This window comes from Syngnathoides biaculeatus, chromosome 2 (assembly GCF_019802595.1).
Source record: "Syngnathoides biaculeatus isolate LvHL_M chromosome 2, ASM1980259v1, whole genome shotgun sequence".
Lineage (NCBI taxonomy): Eukaryota > Metazoa > Chordata > Actinopteri > Syngnathiformes > Syngnathidae > Syngnathoides > Syngnathoides biaculeatus.
Window position 1 is genome coordinate 40,185,907 of NC_084641.1, and position 20,935 is coordinate 40,206,841.

Genomic DNA, 20,935 nt, shown 5'->3' on the forward strand with positions numbered 1-20,935 from the left:
GCAGATATAAAGTTACGGGTATGATTAGGGATGGAATCGCAAGATCTTAAAATAACTTACTGAGTTGTTATACCCGAGTATGTAGTTGTTACCTCAGTCACCCACATTTGATGAGCGCGACCGCTCTTGTAAATCTGCACAGTCGAGCACGAAAAATCACACGCGCAAAACTTGTTACGAGTAGAAAAAATAGCTTTTGAAAGTCGTTGCTTATTTTGTGTAGTCTTGACATTCATTTACGTGTTTATTTCATAAACGTTGTTAACCAAACAAGCCTGCTCCTAAACAATCAGTATTCACCCAGAAACAGGAAATGCAAGTTAACCGTACTGAGCATGTCTGGATGTGATGCCAAGCTTACATGTTCAGAGCTTTTTCCACGTACTGCGAGCACATTTACGTTGAAAGTCATCAACTTAATGAGCCATGTCAAAGGAAATTCTGTTACACCAGAGTTGCTCAATGCATTGATCGCAAGGCAGTTTTGGTTTATCGTGTGACGGCGTGCCAAAAAAAAAAAAAAAGACGTTATCTCTCATCGCTTGATTCAGGTATGGTCAGTACGTCGAACGCATGCACATAAAGGCGCATTCTAGCAAGCTGGCCTCCTATTTCCGGCTGTCGCGGCGATGCGCGCGTGGGAAACCCCCCCCCCCTTACTATAATAAGTATGAGATTATGATTTACTTTGACTTGATCTAGGTTCTAACGGTCATTTTCCCGTGGTACATATTATCTTGAAGTTGAAAACTTTTACACTCTACATGCTTTAGGAAGATATAGATGTACTGCTAGCTTTCATTAATGAATTGACAATAGATACCGCCGTAAATTACGCAAAATTATAACATCACAATTGCCGACAGGAATGTTCGTTACAATGTATCGGTAGGTTGTTGCCAAGTAATGCCGATTATATTGAACGAAACATTCAGCATTTTCAAAACATTGCAGGTATAGACCATTCATGTTTATTCATTGACAGGCCAGTACATTTAACTTTTCTTCAGATAAAGTTTGTCAGATCAAGAATTTTTATTGATGAAAATTTTTTAAATACTGTTTTATATTGTGTTCTACTAAATTGGAAATCATCATTTCTGAGTTTGAATTTTCTTTTTTTTTTTTTTTACTTTTACCATTATTATCGAGAGTAAACTCAAGCAGCATGTCTAACTCTTTGCCATACCTTGCCCAGGCTTTTGCTAACTAAAGTGTTGTTGGTAGAGAATTGTCAATCTCCCGATATTTATCGACCTCGCTGTATTTCTGTTATCAATGCATTACTGTTTATTTTCATGTCAACACTAATGTTGATGCTTGAAATATATTTTTTTGCGTAATTTGGGCATCTGCCAATGTGGGTTGTTTCATATGTTCCACACAATGTACACACCATCAAACGGGTTGTGTGTTATTTGATATGTATGTGGAAATAGATAATTAAAACGAAAGAGTGATTAAATAATAACTGGCCCCTAGACCTGGAATTTTAAATCGCCCCGTGAAGTACAGTAACTTAATTATTGAATGTTTTTCCTTTCTAGGTGTGATAAGGATATAAAAGTGTCGTATACTGTTTACGATCGTCTGTCTGTCCTTCTGAAATCTCTACTGGCTGTAACTAGAGTAACACCTGCCTACAAACTTTCCAGAAAGCAGGGACATGACTATGTAATATTATACAGGTGAGTTTCATTGGTTTCCCGTAACGTTTTACCTATTGTCATGTCCACTCATTGTTTGTGCCTCATTTCTAGGATCTACTTTGGGGAAGTTCTGATGAGAGGATTAGGAGAAGGTAATTATTAATACATCATTTGTCTTCGTGTCGGTGGCAACAATTTGATTTCCGCCTTGAGTCAAACAAATTGGATATACTTTCTCTAACAAACAACTTATTTGGTCAATCAAGTAGTGGTTGCTCCTGTTGAAGGTTTCCAGACAGTACGTGTTGGTGTTGTGGGAACCCCTGTTGGCACTGTCACACTTTCTTGTGCCTATCGCACCAACCTGGCTTTAATGTCCAACAGGTAGGTAACGTTTGCTGTGCTAGTCTTTATTTCGTACTGTAGCTGTCTTCATAGAATCTACCGTGAATGTTTTCTCCTTTTTGTAACAAATGCTTCTTGGTCTTACAGACAGTTTGAGCGGTCTGCACCCATAATGGGGATCATTGTGGACCATTTTGTGGACCCTCCCTGTGGCAGTCAACGACCTGTAAATATGGGTCAGCCCTGCAATTACAGGTAGCCATTACACAAATAAAATCAGCTTTAAATATGAACAGTTTTTCCCAACATTTATTCAGCCAAGGCATATATTTTACATCTTAATCTTATGCCACACAGAAAAATTCTATAGAGTAAACTTCTTAAAATCTGCACCACTTAAAGGAAGACTCTCCCCAAAATCTGTATGTACAATAAACCCTCCAATGTGAAGTAATATTATTATTACATATATTTTGGACATTAATTTAGAAAAAAAACTGAAAATAAAGAACAATTTGAAATCCAAGCAAAATCTGGATATGTGCCAGCTTTCACAGCCAGACCCGGAAGAAACATCCTTGACCCCTGCCCCTGACATCGCAGGTGCTTAGCATTACAGACCATCCGTTCTAGCTAAGCCAAGATGCCGAAGTGTGGTGCGCCAAACTGCAACAAAACTGAGAAAACACACCCAAATTTTTACTCCCTTAACCTCCCGTGGGGTCAACCTGACAGGATAAAGCTGCGGCTGTCACAGTTAAGGCTCGTTCATCAGCTGGGGAAATATGCACGCATCTATCCATTACTGGTCATAAGCCGCTTAGCTATAGCCTCTCGTGCCAATACTGTATAAGCAACAACATACTTTATGAGGCGGCACGGTGGGGCAGCTGTAAAGCGTTGGCCTCACAGTTATGAGGACCCGGGTTCAATACCGGACCTCCGTGTGTAGAGTTTGCATGTTCTCCCCGTGTCTGCGTGTGTGTAACCTACCTCCTGCCCGTTGACAGCTTGGATAGGCTCCAGCACTCCCGCCACCGTCGTGCGGCTAAGAAAATGGATGGATGGATATATACATGTAATCACTTTAGGGAATTCCCAATTTTTTGGGGGGGCATTTTATGTTCCAGAGATAGTTCTACGCCGTACTCAGAAAATAAGCTTGCATTTTTGATAAACTTTGTGGACATAGCCCATAGCATTCATATAGCTCACATAGCATTCACATAGGATTCCAAGACCTTTAAAAATGTGTACTCACCGATTTTCCACTGCATGTACATGTGGTCCTTTCATCAAACTGTCATAGATCACAAGTAAATTGATATGTAACACGTCTTCGTCCAAACAACTTCGTATCTAGTTTCTATGTTATGCAAACAAGTCCATCGTGATCCAAGTTCATTGCACTGTGACGGTCTGAACGCTCCCCTGTTCTGAAAAGTCTCCTTGTGATTAATGCGCATGTGTTACTAACGGGAACTCTGGGTACGTAGCAGACGCTTACTGAGAAATCACCCGGTCACATAGTTCCCCTTCTTCTATATAGAGGGAACTAACATACGATATAACCTAACCCTAACCGAACCTTAAAACAAAAGTTGACAAAAAGATATACACAAATGTGTACGTCCGCTATGTACGTCTTTCTGAGATGTCTATAGCAAACATGAACGCTTGGCGACAAGTTGTCGAATGGCACAAGTTGAAGCATGGGTGGAGAGGTTTCAGAGTGGCTATAAGTTAACAAAATATACGCGCATGCACATTAATCACAAGAAGACATTTTAGCACCGGGAGCGCTCAGACCATCACACAGGTACGCTCCATTTTTTGTTCGACATTTTCAAACTCTCAGCACTGGCATTTCACCACAGTTGCCATTAGGTCACAAAGAGAACACGAACACCAGTTTTTCAAAACAAGCCTGTCTGGAACATCTCCGAGGTTCATCTTTTGCCCCTCCTTCAGCGTCACGCCCCCTCTCCAACACAATAAGTTCTGCCTGTGTGTATTGTGGCTCAAATGCATGAACATTGTATATTTTGTTTTGTTTGCTCAATGGCCGGAAAAGTAATAACACGGAGCAACGACTCACTGTTATACTATCTTTATTGGCTTTTAGCACGCAACACTTCTTGGTGTGATGGTCTGACATATCTTATATACGGCAATGCGCTTCCTGTCTGGAAGATATCCGAGGTCCATATTTTTCAACTGTTGCTGTGGTTCGTCGTCAGTGCCACGCCCCCTCACCAACACGTCAAGTTCCACCTGTGTGTGTTCTGGGTCAAACGCACAGGCTTGAATATTATACATTATGCTATTTTTGTTTTGTTTGTTTGTAATTATTTTTCACAAAAATCAGCCACAAAATGCCAGATAGTGGACGTTCTCTGTTTGGTGAAACGTATCCATGAGCAATGGGGGTGTCAGAACAGGAAGCAATGCAGGCGTGGCAAACGCTGATTGGCTGTCAGTTTTCCAGCCAGGCTCATTGGAATGCCTGGGCGAGAGAGGAATTTCGATAATACTTTTCCAATTTAGAGATGTTTCTTGGTAAAATCTGTGGATAACTCTGGCATTAAAAGAAACACTGAACCCTCATCTAATAACTTTTAATGTGTGCTGCCATTCCTATTACTTTGGACAAAGTGTTCCTTTAAGTTGAAAACAAAGCTGATTTACTACAAGGAAGAATTGAAGATATACACAAAGTTCCTAAACAGTTATCTGACGAATTAAAATAAAAATTTCCCCAGAGCGCCAGACGACGATGATGGAGAAACAATTGCAGGGGTTCAGGAGTCACAGGAAGTTTGCACTACTTCATTCTCTACTTCCCCTCCTTCTCAGGTATGATGACAGATCCCCTAATAACTTTCTGGAAATTTCAATATAAAAAGATTTATAACGTGCAACTTTTTTTTCCACAGCCTTAACCACCCGGCTTATCGGTAGACTTTGGTGATCTTAGTTTCCTTTTTAAGTTGCTAAACTCATGTTTGCTGGTGAGGATTTGTTTTTTCCATGAGATCCTGCTCCATGTTGTCAACACTTTGAAGCAGTCGGATCCATAACCAGTTCTCTTCTGCTCTGCTTTTGTTGGGGCGCTCACAGTATTTCGACTTCTGTATTACCTTGTGTTGTTTCAACCTATTTTCTACGTTTAAACTCCAGGTCCAAGAAAATGTAAGATTGGCAGTTTTAGTTTTCTCTCACGTTTGTGTGTATTCTGCCCATTCTGAATGTGCACTTTTTAGTTGGGTTGATGGCGAGCAGGTTTCCAAATTAGAGTTCTGTTTAGTGTTCTCCTTCAAGCTGTCTGTCATAAATATTTATTCAGTGGTTTCAACACAACTTCACAGCCATTATTGTTAGCCTAACATAAATCTGCTTGCTTAATCCTGACATAGTTTGTAAACACCATAGACAGGGTAATGTGAAGGAGCGTTGGTATTGCTGTCTTTTTAAACTAACAAAACAGTTACTTTAACATAAACATGGTATATGTATATAACATATGTATAACGTCCACCAATACTCAGATCTATACTCTCTGCCCTGTGGTGGGGAAACAATGGAAATTCTGGAATTTGGTTTGCTGGCTGACTACTTCTTGCCATCAATTAACTGTTAAACTACTGCCACTGTCAGTCGAAGGCATGTACATCAGAGGGGATAGGACGGTTTGTGTAATACAGTATGTAACATGGATGCGGTTTATACACCAATCTCAAAAGATCAGATTTTATGGTAGACTTTCTTTCCTGTCTTGCTTGTTTTTCATTTCACTTTGTCCTTTTCTCTTCCTTTCCTTCCTGCCATTGGACTGCTTTTCAGTGCATCTGTACACTGAGTCCTTCTCCTTCCAAACCGTCTCAGACCCTTCCTCTGGACAATCCACAGTTTCCACTGGTTCCTGGTCTTGTCACTCACACTGTGAGTCTGCACTGGAACATCTTTTTGTTTTGTCTGCTTACAGTTTTGCTTTCATACATCTTGCACTTGCCACCTATGACTATTAACTAACACCATTACCAAGACCTTCAATGGCACCACAATGAATTTGATGTGGATTATGCACACATCTATTTTCCTTTTTTGTGCATATATAGCTCTACACATCGAAGCTGTCCTTCCAGCCTCCCGGTCTAGCAGGAACTACTGACCTTTGCCATACTGCTGCTTATTCAAACCAAGTGAGTTCAATACAAGATGATATTTTAGCTCACTGATAATGTGAGGAGCCACCAGTTGCATATCAGACACTGATGCTTACCAAACAAATCTCTGCACTTCAGCCACTGCATGCTGAGAAAGAGGATGGGGTTGTGTTGCATCCAGCCCAGCCATGTCACGGGACAGACGCCCTTGTAACAGTGGAGGACATGGCCAACACCCCTGGCTGCAGGTAATTATATCTTCACATCTTTCACAAATTAAAGGATTAGAATCTCAGTCCCACCTGTGTGGAGTTTGCATGTTCACCATGTGCTTGTCTGGGTTTTCTCCGAACACTCTGGTTTCCTCCTATATCCCCAAGACATGCTTTAATTAGCTACTCTAAATTGCCCCAAGGTGTGATTGTCAATGCGAATGGTTGTTTGTTTCTATGTGCCCTGCGAGTGGCTGGCAACCAGTTCAGGGTGTACCCCGCCTCGTGTCCATAGCTAACTGGGATAGGCTCCAGCACTCCCATGACCCTTCTGAGGATAAGCATCTTGTAAAATGAATGTATGATGTGATTCTATGGTATTTTGGCAGTCCTGTTGTTCTGTGTTGTGTTAATGTGTTGCGTCTCTCCCCAGTGCTGACGATGACATTTTATCCCAAAGTGGAGAGGGAAGAGGTGTCTCACCCGTTGATCCAGTTGAGTCTCTTAATGCATTCACAAGGAAAGTTGGAGCTTTTGTCAATAAACCCAATACACGAGTAAGTAAAAATACGTAATGTTGAAATTCATGATTACTGTGTATGAAGTTTTCAGACGCAAAATATATAATTTATATATTGTATATTGTAAAAAGCTAAGAATCTACAGAAACAACAAAAATGGATATATCTGCTTATTTTATATCTGCTCATATTAAAGCGGATATAAAAAACCTACACCCCTCTTCAAGTGCCAATTTTGTGTGATAATTTTATTTATATCACACATTTCATACACAAAATAACTGTGGTTTAAATGATTACAAATATAAAACATTTAAAATGGGGAAAAATTATGAATAAAAATACATTTAAAAAAAATGAAAATAAAGGTAAAATTACCATAATCCCTCATTTTTCACAGTGAATGGGGACTAGAACCCCCCCCGCGAAATGTGAAAAATCCACTAAGTAGGAACCCCCACGACCTTTATTTTATATGACTGCTGAAAGTCAGGTCAGAATCTATCAGAACACAAAGGTTTCTGACTTGGTATTTGGTTTTTAAAGATAATGAGTCCAGGTTTTTACTAATGGCAATCCACTTTATTGCCAAAACCAATTATCACAGTTAATTGTTGTGATTTAGTTGAAGAAAATGTTGGCGCATCCAGTAATGTATAACCTTAGACAGTGACACAAGACCTCAATTTAACTGTAGTCATCTGAGGGCAGTGCTAAATATAACTGTGTGCCATCAGCACAGCTATGATCATCAAAATTAAAGTTTCGAAGAATTTTACCCAAGGAAAGCATATGAAGGCTGAGCAGGAGGGGTCCAAGAACTGACCCTTGAGGCACCTCACCAGTCATTGCCATTTGTTGAGATTGAGCACTTCCAGTAGTTACAAAGTAACTCCTTTCATCCATGTAGGACCTGAACCATTTCAGGACCGTTCCATTTAGTCCTACCGACATATCCAACCTGTTTAACACTATGTATGATCTACAGTGAAGAAAATAAGTATTTGAACACCGTGCTATACTGCAAGTTCTCCCACTTAGAAGTCATGGACCGGTCTGAAATTTTCATCGTAGGTGCATGTCCACTGTAAGAGCGATAATCTAAAAAGAAACAATTTATTTGTGTGATACAGCTGCAAATAAGTATTTGAACACCTGAGAAAAGCAATGTTAATATTTGGTACAGTAGCCTTTGCTTGCAATTACAAAGGTCAGACATTTCCTGTAGTTGTTCACCAGGTTTGCACACCCTGCAGGAGGGATTTTTGCCCACTCCTCCACACAGATCTTCTCTTGATCAGACAGGCTTCTGGGCTGTCGCTGAGAAACACGAAGTTTCAGCTACCTCCAAAGATTTTCAATTCGGTTTAGGTCTGGAGACTGGCTAGGCCACGCCAGAACCTTAACATGCTTCTTACGGAGCCACTCCTTAGTTTTCCTGGCTGTGTACTTCGGGTCATTGTGATGTTGAAAGACCCAGCTACGACCCATCTTCAATGCTCTAACTGAGGGAAAGAGGTTGTTCCCCAAAATCTCAATACATAGCCGCGGTCATCCTCTCCTTAATACAGTGCAGTCGTCCTGTCCCATGTGCAGAAAAAGACCGTCCAATCCTATCCCATCCTGGGATGATTGAGACCCCATGAGGTGATATCTTACATGGGGCTCCATTCCGATTGACATTGACAAGTTTAGCGTCTTCCATTTTCTAATGATTGCTCCAACAGTGCACATTTTTTCATACCGACTGTCTTTATAATTTTAACCAAGAGTTAGGTAGGGTGAGACAGCAACACTTTTCTGAAATCATCAGTAAGAATCTCAGCAATATTCACCCTCTGTTTGTTGTGGTTGATAAGCTCACAAGCCCCCCCCCCCCCCCCCCCCGAATCAGATAACTCCAGAATTCGTAACAGCCGACAAATGCAATGAGTTTGCCTATTTTAGTGAAGAAAAAAATACAATCCTTCAGGTCAAATGTCAGCACAAATCAGCAAAATGATAAAATTATTTAAGATCTGAGGCCACCCAGGAAAGCGCTATTCACTTGTCAGAATTTGATACAGTTGACCAAAAAAAAAAACGTAGAGAAAAGTGTTCAGCAGCTGAAACCATCAACGAGGTGTCTCAATTCAATACCATCTGACTTTTTCAAAACTATTGTGAAGTCATTGCTAGCTGATTTGCAACAAATGATCAATTGCTCACTTCAGTCTGGCAAGTTTCCAAAAGTTCTTAAAGTAACTGCTGTTAAACCTCTTCTAAAAAACAGAGCAGTGGATGATTCCATGTTAGCAAGGTATTGACCCATCTCAAATATCCCTTTCATAGTCCAGATTCTGGAGAAAGTTATTTTTAATCAACTCAGCAATTTCTTGAATGAGCCAAAATGTTCTTCAATAAACCACAACAAAACTGAGACAATTGTTTTTGGAAATCAACAAAAGAGAATTGCTGTTAGTAAACACCTGGACTCCCTGTCTTTAAAAGCCATAGACCAAATCGGAAACCTTGGTGTTCTAATTGATTCCAATATCAAATCAAATCAAAGTGAAGGGTTGTATGTCTCAAGCAGACCAGAAAAAGCTCATCCATACTTTTATCTCAAGTAGACTTGACTACTGTAATGGTCTTCTGACTGGACTCCCCCGAAAGAGTACCGTATTTTCTAGATTACAATGCGAACTTAAAAGTCTTTAATTTTCTCAAAAGCCAAGGGTGCACCTTATATATGGATCAATGAGGCTTTAGTGTGGCTCCATCTAATGGATGCCTAACCTAACCCCGATCCTCTACTATTCTACTACTCTACGTCTATTCTATGCGCCTTATAATGTGAGCGCCTTCTATATGAAAAAAAAAGTTTTAAGTTAGGCCATTCATTGAAGTTGCGCCTTATAATGCAGTGCGGCTTATAGTGCGGAAAATACGGTATTAAACAGCTGCGGCTCATTCAAAATGCTGCACCACGGGTTTGAACCAAAACAAAGTGGTCGGAGCACATAACTCTGATCCTAAATTCTTGCACTGGCTTCCAGTCATCTTTAGAGTAGATTTTAAAGTTATGCTGCTGGTCTATAAATCACTAAATGATTCAGCTCCTAACTGCATGAAAGAAATACTTATGGAATACAAACCCAGTTGAGTTCTGCGATCGACAAACTCAGGTCAAATAGTAGAGCGCAGAGTCCAAAGCAAACATGGTGAAGTAGCATTTAGCTATTATGCTGCACAGAAATAAAATAAGTTGACAACAGAGATGACGTCAGCCCCAAGTGTGAATGTTTTTAAACACTTTTTTTTTTCTCATGCTTTTTACGAGTATTTTCACTTTTTAAATCAAATTCCTTGCACTGTACATTGTTTTAATAATAATAATAATATATATATATATATATATATATATATATATATGGTCATTTTTTTTGTTTGTATCCCATTTTAAATGTTTTCTCTCTTCATTTTCAAATACTAATCATGTAAAGCACATTGAATTACCTCGTGTATGAAATGCGCTATACAAATAAATTTGCTTTGCTTAAAGTAATGTGCAAACTCATTGCATTTATCTGCTGGTACGAGTTCTGGAGCTGTCTGATTCGGGGGGTTGTGATTTTGTTAACCACATCAAACAATATGCGAATATTGTTGAAGTTGTTACTGATGATTTCAGAAAGTGTTGTCTAGCCCTCATTCTTGTTTATAATTGCAAAGACTTTGTTTGTTGTCATCAGTCATCGTCACTTCGGAGTTTAGTTTTTCTTCACTTCCTACACTTTGATTTTGAGCTCTTGACTATCATTGTGCTCCTCCGCAGTGTTGTAGGTCGCCACAGGATGTTCTTAGTTTTAACAAGAGCGACAGCATTCATGACATTTGAGATTTTCCAGGTCAAATCATCCAAAAGTTCCTCAACCTTCTCATCATTCACAGTTTGGGGCACAGCTATAGTCTCCATAAACCTAGTGATAGTGCTCTCATTTACAGTGTATGTACCTTTGCTATAAAAAAAACAGAGGTTGTCTGAACCTTTTGAATAATCTGGAGTTCAAAAAATACACAAAAATGGTCAGGAATAGCCGTATCCTTAGTGTCAATTGAATGAATTTCAACATCCTTAGAGATGACCAGGTATAAGATGTGACCTTGAGTGAGTTGGACTTGTTAATATGTTCAGAGAGGTGATATGTGTCTAGTATGGCAGAGTTCTTTGGAGCTTTTTTCCATCCCATTGTCAACATGAATGCGAGTCTCCTGTGATGACAAAATAGTTGTAGGTAGTATAAATAACTGACAGCTGTTCTGAAAAATCCTCCATAAATTTTCTGTTGTCTTGGAGGCCTATAAATTATTACAACAATAACATTTGGGTCACCTATAACTTGAAAACACAAATATTCAAGAGTTAAAATCACCCAGTATAATTTCTTTACACTGAAATAATGACTTAAATATAACAGCAATACCATCGTCTTCTTTTCCCTATTCGACACGTGTTCATAAAATTTCAACTTGCTGGTGTTGCCTCACTTAAAATGCTATTCGAGCTACTTTAGGTTAACCATGTTTCATTTAATAAAAAAAAATCCAGATAATAGTTTGTAATGATGTCATTAATCAACATTGATTTGTTACCCAATGACCTGATATTAAGAAGAGCTAGTCTCGCAGAGATAACTGGAGACAATGGTTTGATAGATTGATATTTTATCATCACTAACTTTGTAGTTCTACTTCTGTTGTGCCATATCTTTTTGACAAACTTTCTCCCTTGTTACTACATGGATGAAATATGCCTGTTCTCCATAGTGGTCTGAGTTATTCTGGAAAAGACACAGCAAATATCAGGGGATAGGAGGAAGACCCTGTTGTTGTATGGGCTGGATTCCAACTTTGACAATTGTCTTCATTCTATCCAACATACCTAGCATTGCATTCAGGCTAGGAGAGGGGGAGCCAACATCTACTGCAGATTGGTTGGTTGTCTTACTCGAGGGAAATTCTGAGGTGTGGAAGACTTAAGATCATTTGCTCCTCTGATTATTTGGATGAACCAAATGAGCCTGTCTGCAACTTGTGTCGCCTTTTTGCTTCTTCCTCCATTTGGAAACAACTGTAGTCTTTCGTCCTTGATTTGTGTAGGCATTCCCACTGTTTTCTTTTCAGGCCATTGAATGATGTACACAGGAAAAAAAATGTTGGCAGCCAATAACTTAACCCCTTGTCTATACAGAAACCTTGTTTGCCTTGTAAATTTGTCTGCACTTCCCAAAAATGCTGAAATTGTCAACGAAACTCAGAAATACTGCAGTACACCGACCGCTTAACCACTCATTTAATTGATGGAGTCTTGAGAAATATTCATCTCCAAATCAATACAAGTGGGAGAGGTCACCGTATAAAAACCTCGGCACCCAAGGTTTGCACTTTTGTTAGATCAATGAAATCTTGCTTCAGTACCTCTGATTGCCACTTGAGAACATCTAAATCTCCTGTGTGTATAATGACACATTTCACATTTGGGTGCTGATTAGTGATCTCCAGGATTTTTTGAGATAGACACAGTGTCATTTGTAAAACACAGTACTTTGGTGTTGTTCTCACTATACAAAAGTCTCTAACATCCTTGCCGGTGTGATGGTCTAACGCTCCTGGTGCTGAAAAGTCTCTTTGTGATTAATTCACATGCGCATATATTAATGCGCATGCGCGTATATTTTGTAAACTTCCAGCCATTCTGAAACATCCTCATCCATGGTTCAACATGTGCCATTCGACAACTTGTCGCCGAGTGGTTATGTTCGCGATGGACGTCGCAGAAACACGAACACAGCAAACGTACAAATATGTGTATATCTTCATGTCAACTTTTGTTTTAAGGTTAGGTTAGGTTAGGGTTAGGATATAACGTATGTTATGTCCCTCTATGTAGAAGAAGGGGAACTATGAGACCGGGGGATTTCCCAGTTAACGTCTGCAATGTACTCAGAGTTCCCTTGTTAGTAACGCATGCGCATTAATTACAAGGACACTTTTCAGAACGGGGGAGCACTCAGACCGTCACACCGGCTCCATCACTAACTATTAACATTTGGGTTCCCAATTTTTTCTTGTACGATTTAATTTCACAACTTTCAATGTTGGTGGGGGATGAAAATTGTTGCCCAGGGTCTTTATCGAAAAAAGTGACCAAGATAAATCACCAAAATAGGCGCAAGCAACAAAGTCTGGGGGTGGGGAGGAACAGCATGTACATAAGCAGCATTTGAATGAGACCCGAGTAAACTTGACATCAAATTGAAGGAAGAAAAGGAGAAAGAAGTTGTCGCCTCAAGTGCCTCATGGGATGTAGTAATAAAATATGAATATATTTTCCAATTATACCACAGTAGTACTCGTATACAACTAATTCCAAAGTATTGAAGTGACAATGGATAGATAATGGAACGCCAATGATTTAAATACACCCAGTATGTATTTAGCGTGCAAACAAACTCAATATGCATTTCATTTAAAGTATATATGATGTTGCACATTGAATAATACTGATTGTGAGGGTTGGCCATTGTATGAAGCTGAGTAATTCTGGTCCCAATTCTGATTCCTCATTTCGATTTCAATTCCAAATGACTCCTCATTCTCTTCGGGGACTGGGTCAAAGCCTGTCAATATTATGAACATCCATTTTCCTAGCAGTATAAACTAAAATATTTGACTCAGGATTTTTTTAAAATCAGTTTCAAGAGCAAAGCTATGAGCTAAAGTCAATGTCTGTGGAACTAAACTGACTTTTTTTCTGCTAAAAGTTAGATATAGGCTTGTAAAGATGGTTATTTGCAGCTGTTTAATCACATCAAGTCTTAATCTGCAACTTTTATCTTGACTTCCTGTTTTAAGTATGTAGCCTTTTATTTTGAAGGGTTTACACCAGAACTCAGGATTTTAGCATGACAAGTAACTTTACACAATACTGTAAACTGAAAGAGTAATAAATGGAACCATTGATTGCTTTATGTACCCACCAATGAGATAAAAGGTTAGTGTTTTGGGGGAATTTTGTCCCAATTCATTGGGATGTAAAAGTGCTAGTTTCACGTTTGATGTTTTAGCATGTTAAGATTGTTATGCGACTCCTTTTTTCTCAGTATGTTAAAGTAAATTATATTTTATTTTTGTCTGTCATCACCTGTTATGTTGGTTTGAAGACCAAAATTGTTAAAAACTAACAAGTGGAACACTGCAACCCACTCTTGAACTTCTTAGCTGCCTCTGTTGCCATAGACGTATTTTATTGTTTCACAAAACTCAACTGACTTGACTGAAGTTCTGCATGGTGTAGGTTCAGGCTTGGAACGGGAAGGGGCCTGTCTAGAGATCAAAACCGTGAAAATCAGTAGGGCAAAAAATTCTTTAGTCAGCCACCAATTCTGCATGTTCTCCCACAGAGTCTGGGCAACGTAGACCAAGGACGAGCTCAGGGATGAGAATTTTCCGCCGATCAGCGGATTTACGACTTTTTCAGACCAAAATGACCATTCTCGAGATAAGCGCAAATCCGTTGAGAAAATTTCAGGGGGGTGGTAGGGGAAGGGTATCGTGCGCATGCCTCTCGGTGGTGGGCTCCGAGCTGCAAGTTCAGCTTAGTGCTAGCACAAGCACGACTATCATATGCCGTTCTAACTTGCTCGGTAGTGTAAATATTTCCATTTTGCGACATAAACATTAAAACTAGTTTGCGGCAGATCACTCGATTGGACAACAGAGTTATACAGTATAACGATCCAATCGTGTTAGTGGTTAATTGAGTTTCACCATTGCCATGTACATATGTTCTCGGTTCTCAGAAATCGCAGTGTAACTTGTTAGTTAGCCAAGTAATTACGCGTGGGACTTAGCGCGAACTGAGCGACTTTGTGTTCAAAGTTTTACGACGGCGAAAGTGTTAGAAAAAAAGGATGAAGATCGAGCGAGTGGTAAGGTAATTTTTATTCATATTGTTCTAAAAACTTGTGCTTCATCTCTACATTATACTAATCCTATGAATAACTGACTGCATATCAAAAAGAAAATATAATGGTGTATCCAGATTAAACAGTGAAAGAGATTGAAAATTCATTCTGATGTTTGGCAAATGGTGAAACTCTTATATGTAATGTTCTTCAAATAAGTACAATAATTCAAGCATTGAAGAAATGAAACTGATATTTCAATTTTTGCTGTACTGGTAGAGCACCAAACAAGGGACATTTTTTCCACAACTACAGTTAAATTGAGTGTTGAAATTAATGGTTTTGGGGCTAACAAATTGCTAAAATCGCTTTGCCCCCTGAGCCTCCAATGGGGCGCTGCACCATGCACAGGCCCTCAGACCCCCGGCTACTTTTCAGACTTATTTTCCCATTTGGCATTCTCATCCCTGCGAGCTAGACATGCTGCTTATGTTTACTTTTGATATTAATGGAGAAAGTTAAAAAAGAAATGCAGTTGTTTTAAGATGCAATGACTTTCGGAGTATGAGAATAATCAAAGAAAGTGGTTAAACTGGATGAAATTTTCTCTTTTCAGAGTGGCAAAGGTCTGGTTTCAAGCCAAAGTAGAAAGTGCAGGATAAGATGGTGTGTAATTTTAAAATTCCACCTTGGCTGCATCTCTGATCAGTCTTCCCTTGTCCAAGGTGAAAGTTTAGAGGGAGAGCCGGGTCTTGTTAGATTTGTTGTGGTCTGATACTCCTTCCAGTTCAATATGATTGCTTGCACAGTGCTTCTTGAGATGTTTAAAGCTTAGGAAACTTTTTGGATCCAAATACAGCTTTAAACTTCTCCACAACAGTATGTCGGACCTGCTCGTGTGTTCCTTGGTCTCCATGATGCGCTCTGCACTTTAAACTGAACCCTGAGACTATCACAGAGCAGGTGCATTTATACAGACTCGATTACACACCCTTAACAATTCCCAGGAAATAAATATTGAAGCATTTCTGTCATTTCTACAGTAGTTTACAACGTTTACCAGAGTATGTAGGAACATTTAATTAGTAATTCATCACTTCCTGTTTCTCTGGGGTATAAATATGACATGACACAGAGGCCATTTCTCTTATCCACTCTTAAACATGGGAAAGACAAAGGAAAAACAGCATACAAGTGAGGCAGATGTGTTTCGACCTTCATAGGTCAGGTAGAGGCTACAAGATTGCCACTCAACTGCAGCTGCCCATATCCACTGTGAGAGGAATAATTTAGAAGTTCAAAACAACTGGAACAGTGGTAACCAAGCCTGGACGAGGACCCAAGTTTATTTTGCCACCACGCACAGTGAGGAGGATGGTAAGAGAAATCAAAAGATCTCCAAAGCTCACTGCTACAGAATTACAACAAATGGTAGCATCCTGGGGTCCCAAACTCTCCAAATCAACCACCAGGCTCTGTCTACACGCCAACAAGCTGTTTGGGAGGCACGCACGAAGAAAACCTTTCCTCACTCACAATCATAAACGTAAACATCTGGAGTTCGCCAAGCGGTATTGGTGCTTCAACTGGGACCGTGTGCTTTGGTCAGATGAGACCAAGATTGAGCTTTTTGGCAACAAACACTCTAAGTGGGTCTGGCATGCCACGAAAGATCCGCCTGCTGAAAAGCACCTCATACCCACTGTGAAGTATGGGGGTGGGTCAGTGATGCTGTGGGGCTGTTTCGCTTCCAAAGGCCCTGGGAACCTTGTTAGGGTGCATGGCATCATCATCATGAATGCTTTAAAATAGCAGGACATTTTGAATCAAAATCTGTTGCCCTCTGCCCAAACGCTGAAGATGGATCATCACTGGGTCTTTCAGCCAGACGATGACCTTAAACATATGGCCAAATCTACACAGAAATCGTTCACCAGACACAAAATCAAGCTCCTCTCATGGCCATCTCAGTCCCCAAACCCCATTTAAAACCTGTGGAGTGAGCTGAAGAGAGGACCCAGGTCTCTGGATGATTGAGATTCTAAAAAGAGGAATGGCTGAAGATCCCTCTGTCTTTTCCCATCTTGTGAAACATTATAGATTATGTGCTGTTTTGTTGGCAAAAGGGGTTTGTACAAAGTATTAACACCAGGGGTGCTAATAATTGGGACACACATTATTTGATGTCAAATACTCATTTCTTTATGTGGGATTTTTTTCCCACTGAATAAACGCACTTTGTATTGAAGGTTGGATTTTTCTTTTTTTTTTTTTCATTAAGGTCCCATATTATTTAGAAAAAATGATTAGAAGCTAAAACAAACATCTTAACCAGGGGTGCCAATAATTACAGAGGGAACTGTGTGTGTGTGTGTGTATGTGTATATATATATATATATATATATATATATATATATTGCTTGAAATCACAATTTTTTCCTTTGGTGAAAAAAACAGAAGGAATTGTCCATACTGCAATTAGTTGCTAACCAGTTCAGGGTGTACCCCACCTCTTGCCAAATAACAGCTGAGATTGGCCCCACCACTCCTGCGAAACTCATGAGGATGAGTGGCTCAGAAAATGGATGGATGTTTGTTCAAATAGCCTCTCTATTATCTTTACAATGTCTGGTTTGTCACCATCTTTTTGTATCAGTGTTGATATGCTTGTCTGTTTGCAGCTATCAGCCACAATGGACCTACCCTTTGCTGCGTTTGCTCCCAGAGGCCTCGACTCAGAGGAGAATGATCCTATGGTAAACATTGATGCCATGGATTCAGTTAGTATTGGCATAGACTACCCAATCATTTTTATGTTTGTGTAGGTTCATCCGCCAGACTCCCCTCCCTGCCTGTCCCCTCTGCAGGCCAGCCTCCACTCTCAGGGCTCAGAGGGCTCAGGGCAGCAGGATGACTTTGTCATGGTTGACTTTGTACGTTTATCTAAACTATCTTGAAGCGCTGCATTTTCCTGACCCAATGTTTCGTTTTGCATTTTTAGCGGCCAGCTTTCTCTAAAGATGACTTGTTGCCGATGGATTTAGGAACATTCTACAGGGAGTTTCAGAATCCTCCACAACTGGCTAGTCTTTCACTTCACATCAGTTCCCAGTCGATGGCTGACAATCTTGTAGTAAGTTTTCAATAACCTTCAGACAAAGCTCAGCAGTGTAATTTGACACTAACAGCAAGATGCCTATGCAGGACTCACTGCCAGAGAAATTGGCCATCTACGAGAGAAACATTGACGAGTTTGATGCCTTTGTGGATATGCTCCAATAGAAGATATTAGGGAACAAGAAGTCAGCTGTCGTGCAAGACCCAACTACTGTATATCCAGGGATGAGAATGACCAATTTGAAAAAACAATTGGGGGGGGGGTGTCCCCGCAAGTTTTTCCCTGAATATTTTTTGCTCCTATTGGAACACAGAGTGCACAGCACTTTGCCAGGAATGTCCACTTTGATACCGTTTTCGGTCCTATCTGCACGGTTACACTTTTTTCAACCCATGCCCGTCTGAAACAGTTTTTGATTCCAGCATCCTTGTCAATTGCCCTCACTCATCTTCATCCTTTTTTTCTAACACTTTCGCCATCGTAAAACTTTGAACACAAAGTCGCTCAGTTTGCGCTAAGTCCCACACGCCATTACTTGGCTAACAAGTTACACTGTGATTTCTGAGAACCGAGAACACATGTACACTGCAATGGTGAAACTCGATTAACCACAAACACGATTGGATCGTTAAACTGTATAACTCTGTTGTCCAATCGAGTAATCTGCCGCAAACAAGTTTTGTTTATGTCGCAAAACGCAAATATTTACACTACCAAGCAAGTTAGAACGGCATATGATAGCCACGCTTGTGCTAGCACTAAGCTGAACTTGCAGCTCAGAGCCCACCACCAAGAGGCAGGGGCACGATACCCCCCCCCCCCTGGAATTTGCTCAACGGATTTGCACTTATCTCAAGAATGGTCATTTCGGTCTGAAAAAGTCAGAAATCGGCTAAGCGGCATAAAATTCTCATCCCTGTATATCAAAAGATTAGTGACATTTTTTCCTTCAAGCCACAGCTGTGCCAGCTTGTACAGAACATTCACTGTAAATACAACTTTGCCACTGGCTCCCACGCAGGTCCTGCTTAAAATTGTCACATTGTGCATCCATGCAAATGAAAGCATGTCCACTTAAATCTCCACAAGGTGATGAGTCAAGGACATGACCAGCTAGAATTAACTTAAGAAAACACTACTGATGTGAGCAATTCGATTGGATTTAGCCTCACAGTAACTACCTGTCAAAGATACATAACCAATTATACTAGTGCCAAGTTCCCAGCTGGTCTGTGGACTTAAATCAAGTGCATCTCAATATACTTTTTGTAATCGTGTTGCACCGATAAATTTACACAATTTCAGCAGCCCAGGAGATGTGCCACTCCTAAAGTGGAGTTGTCAGTTTTGATTGTAATTCTCGGATGCTTAGTGGCAAAGTACCGTACACAAATATATTTAAATAAACTTTGAAAGTGAGGCTGCTCAACCAATTTAAAATTTCACCACATTTTGTTGGTTGTTGCACATTTAGGGAATCAAAATTTCCCTAGTGAGGATCATGTCATTTTCTGGTTGAAAGCTTTAATGTAAATTTACCTTTGCTTTGATCTCCCAATAAAAAGCATGTGAAAATAAGTAGTTAAATAATTAATAAAGAAACAATTCTCAAATGGAATTTTATTGTAAGCAGTGTGTGAAATTCTATCACATTCTGCAGAGCTGTAAAAGGTTGCACACAGTTACTCCACAAGTTAGACTTAAACTTGATCGGCAGGGACCAACTATAGAATGAGATTTATATTTCTTCCCCATCTCAATGCTACCAAAAATGGTGCTTTGCCTTTTTGGGGGATTTAAAGAAAAAGAAATGTCTAGCTTCTCATGTTATATAATACACACCCCCAAAACATAAGGAAAAACCTACCTATGACACCAACACCACAAAGTTCCTGCTATACATTCTCAAATTGAAACATTTTATTAGGCTTTGTATTTATTTCTGTTCTGTGTACATGTGCTGACATGGAATTTTAAGTACGGTAAGTACTAGGTTGATCTTGGGATTGGCAAGTACAAAGGGCTGACTATGGAAAGGGCGACGACGTTGAGCGCCCCTCTTGAGTTTGATGAATCAAGTCGCTCGTTAATAGCAGGTGAAAAGCCCACTGGATGCCCCCCCCCCATCTAGAGATGCAAGCTGTCTTATGTAGCAATGCAAGTAGCAACCCAAATGAAACATTGTATATACATTGGTAACACACATTACATAATTTGGATAAAGGTAGTTGGTGGGTTTACAATTCTGACAAAATTATGCAAGGCCTTTTGTGTCCCTGCATGTGTACATCTGGGGATCACGTGCTTTGAGAAATTACAGTATCTGAACAGCATCCGAAAGGCTATAGATTTTTTGAGGAAGGGGGAGAAGAGCTGCTTAATTGACAGTCTCCAAAGAAAGAAATTAACCATATACAGTGAAGTCAGCCACTTAAAACATGTTTGCTTTTAGTTTGGAAAATACCTTTCTGACAGGTCATCTCTCTCCACATACCCAGGAAGAACAACAATTAGCCCCCCCCCCCACCCCCCATTTAACACTCAGTGCCCACATTTCAACTCAACTACGCAGCGCACCCTGTCTCTCTGGGCAGCGGCACTTGAGAGTATTGTTTGGAAAACATCTAGCTAAGAGAGAGATGAGAGGGTCAAGTCCTTGACATCAAGGGTGCTCTACACTTTTACTCCAGTCAATTGAGTGCAGTGTGTGTGTGTGAGAGAGAGAGATGCAGATTAATAGGAGTGAGTGTGTGTGTGTGAGAGATGCAGATTAATAGGAAGGAGAGAGAGAGAGAGAGAGAGAGAGAGAGAGAGAGAGAGAGAGAGAGAGAGAGAAAAAGTAAACTTTTCTTCAGGGGCTCAGGCAGCATTCAGTAAATCTTGTATAGCTTTCTGTTGAGTCTCAGTTAGTGTCGCTATACACTGAGACCACAACCCTCCCGACACCTAAGACAACAAAAACAGTGTCCATCACG

The 20,935-nt window shown here is 40.1% G+C and overlaps 2 protein-coding genes across 6 annotated transcripts in view; one reads left to right on the top strand and one right to left on the bottom strand.

Moving 5' to 3' along the window:
• The window catches only part of atg13 (ATG13 autophagy related 13 homolog (S. cerevisiae)), a 41,636-nt gene that overhangs the window by 12,888 nt on the left and 7,813 nt on the right, over positions 1-20,935 (top strand). For 3 of the 5 annotated variants that reach the window (XM_061804908.1, XM_061804898.1, XM_061804928.1), the window contains 12 exons: positions 1,548-1,688; positions 1,761-1,801; positions 1,937-2,033; positions 2,142-2,249; positions 4,757-4,850; positions 6,113-6,196; positions 6,299-6,408; positions 6,806-6,929; positions 17,524-17,598; positions 17,668-17,775; positions 17,844-17,975; positions 18,047-20,800. In XM_061804908.1, coding sequence (XP_061660892.1) covers positions 1,548-1,688; positions 1,761-1,801; positions 1,937-2,033; positions 2,142-2,249; positions 4,757-4,850; positions 6,113-6,196; positions 6,299-6,408; positions 6,806-6,929; positions 17,524-17,598; positions 17,668-17,775; positions 17,844-17,975; positions 18,047-18,124 — 1,192 coding nt within the window. In that variant the 3' untranslated portion in view covers positions 18,125-20,800. Of the gene's footprint in view, positions 1-1,547; positions 1,689-1,760; positions 1,802-1,936; positions 2,034-2,141; positions 2,250-4,756; positions 4,851-5,837; positions 5,937-6,112; positions 6,197-6,298; positions 6,409-6,805; positions 6,930-17,523; positions 17,599-17,667; positions 17,776-17,843; positions 17,976-18,046; positions 20,801-20,935 lie in introns of those variants that run through there. The other 2 variants (XM_061804937.1, XM_061804919.1) reach the window with 2 other exon arrangements.
• kpnb3 (karyopherin (importin) beta 3) overlaps positions 19,564-20,935 on the bottom strand; it is a 35,926-nt gene continuing 34,554 nt past the window's right edge. Inside the window, exon 26 of the mRNA XM_061804840.1 lies at positions 19,564-20,906. Coding sequence (XP_061660824.1) covers positions 20,820-20,906 — 87 coding nt within the window. The 3' untranslated portion in view covers positions 19,564-20,819. The remainder of the gene's footprint in view (positions 20,907-20,935) is intronic.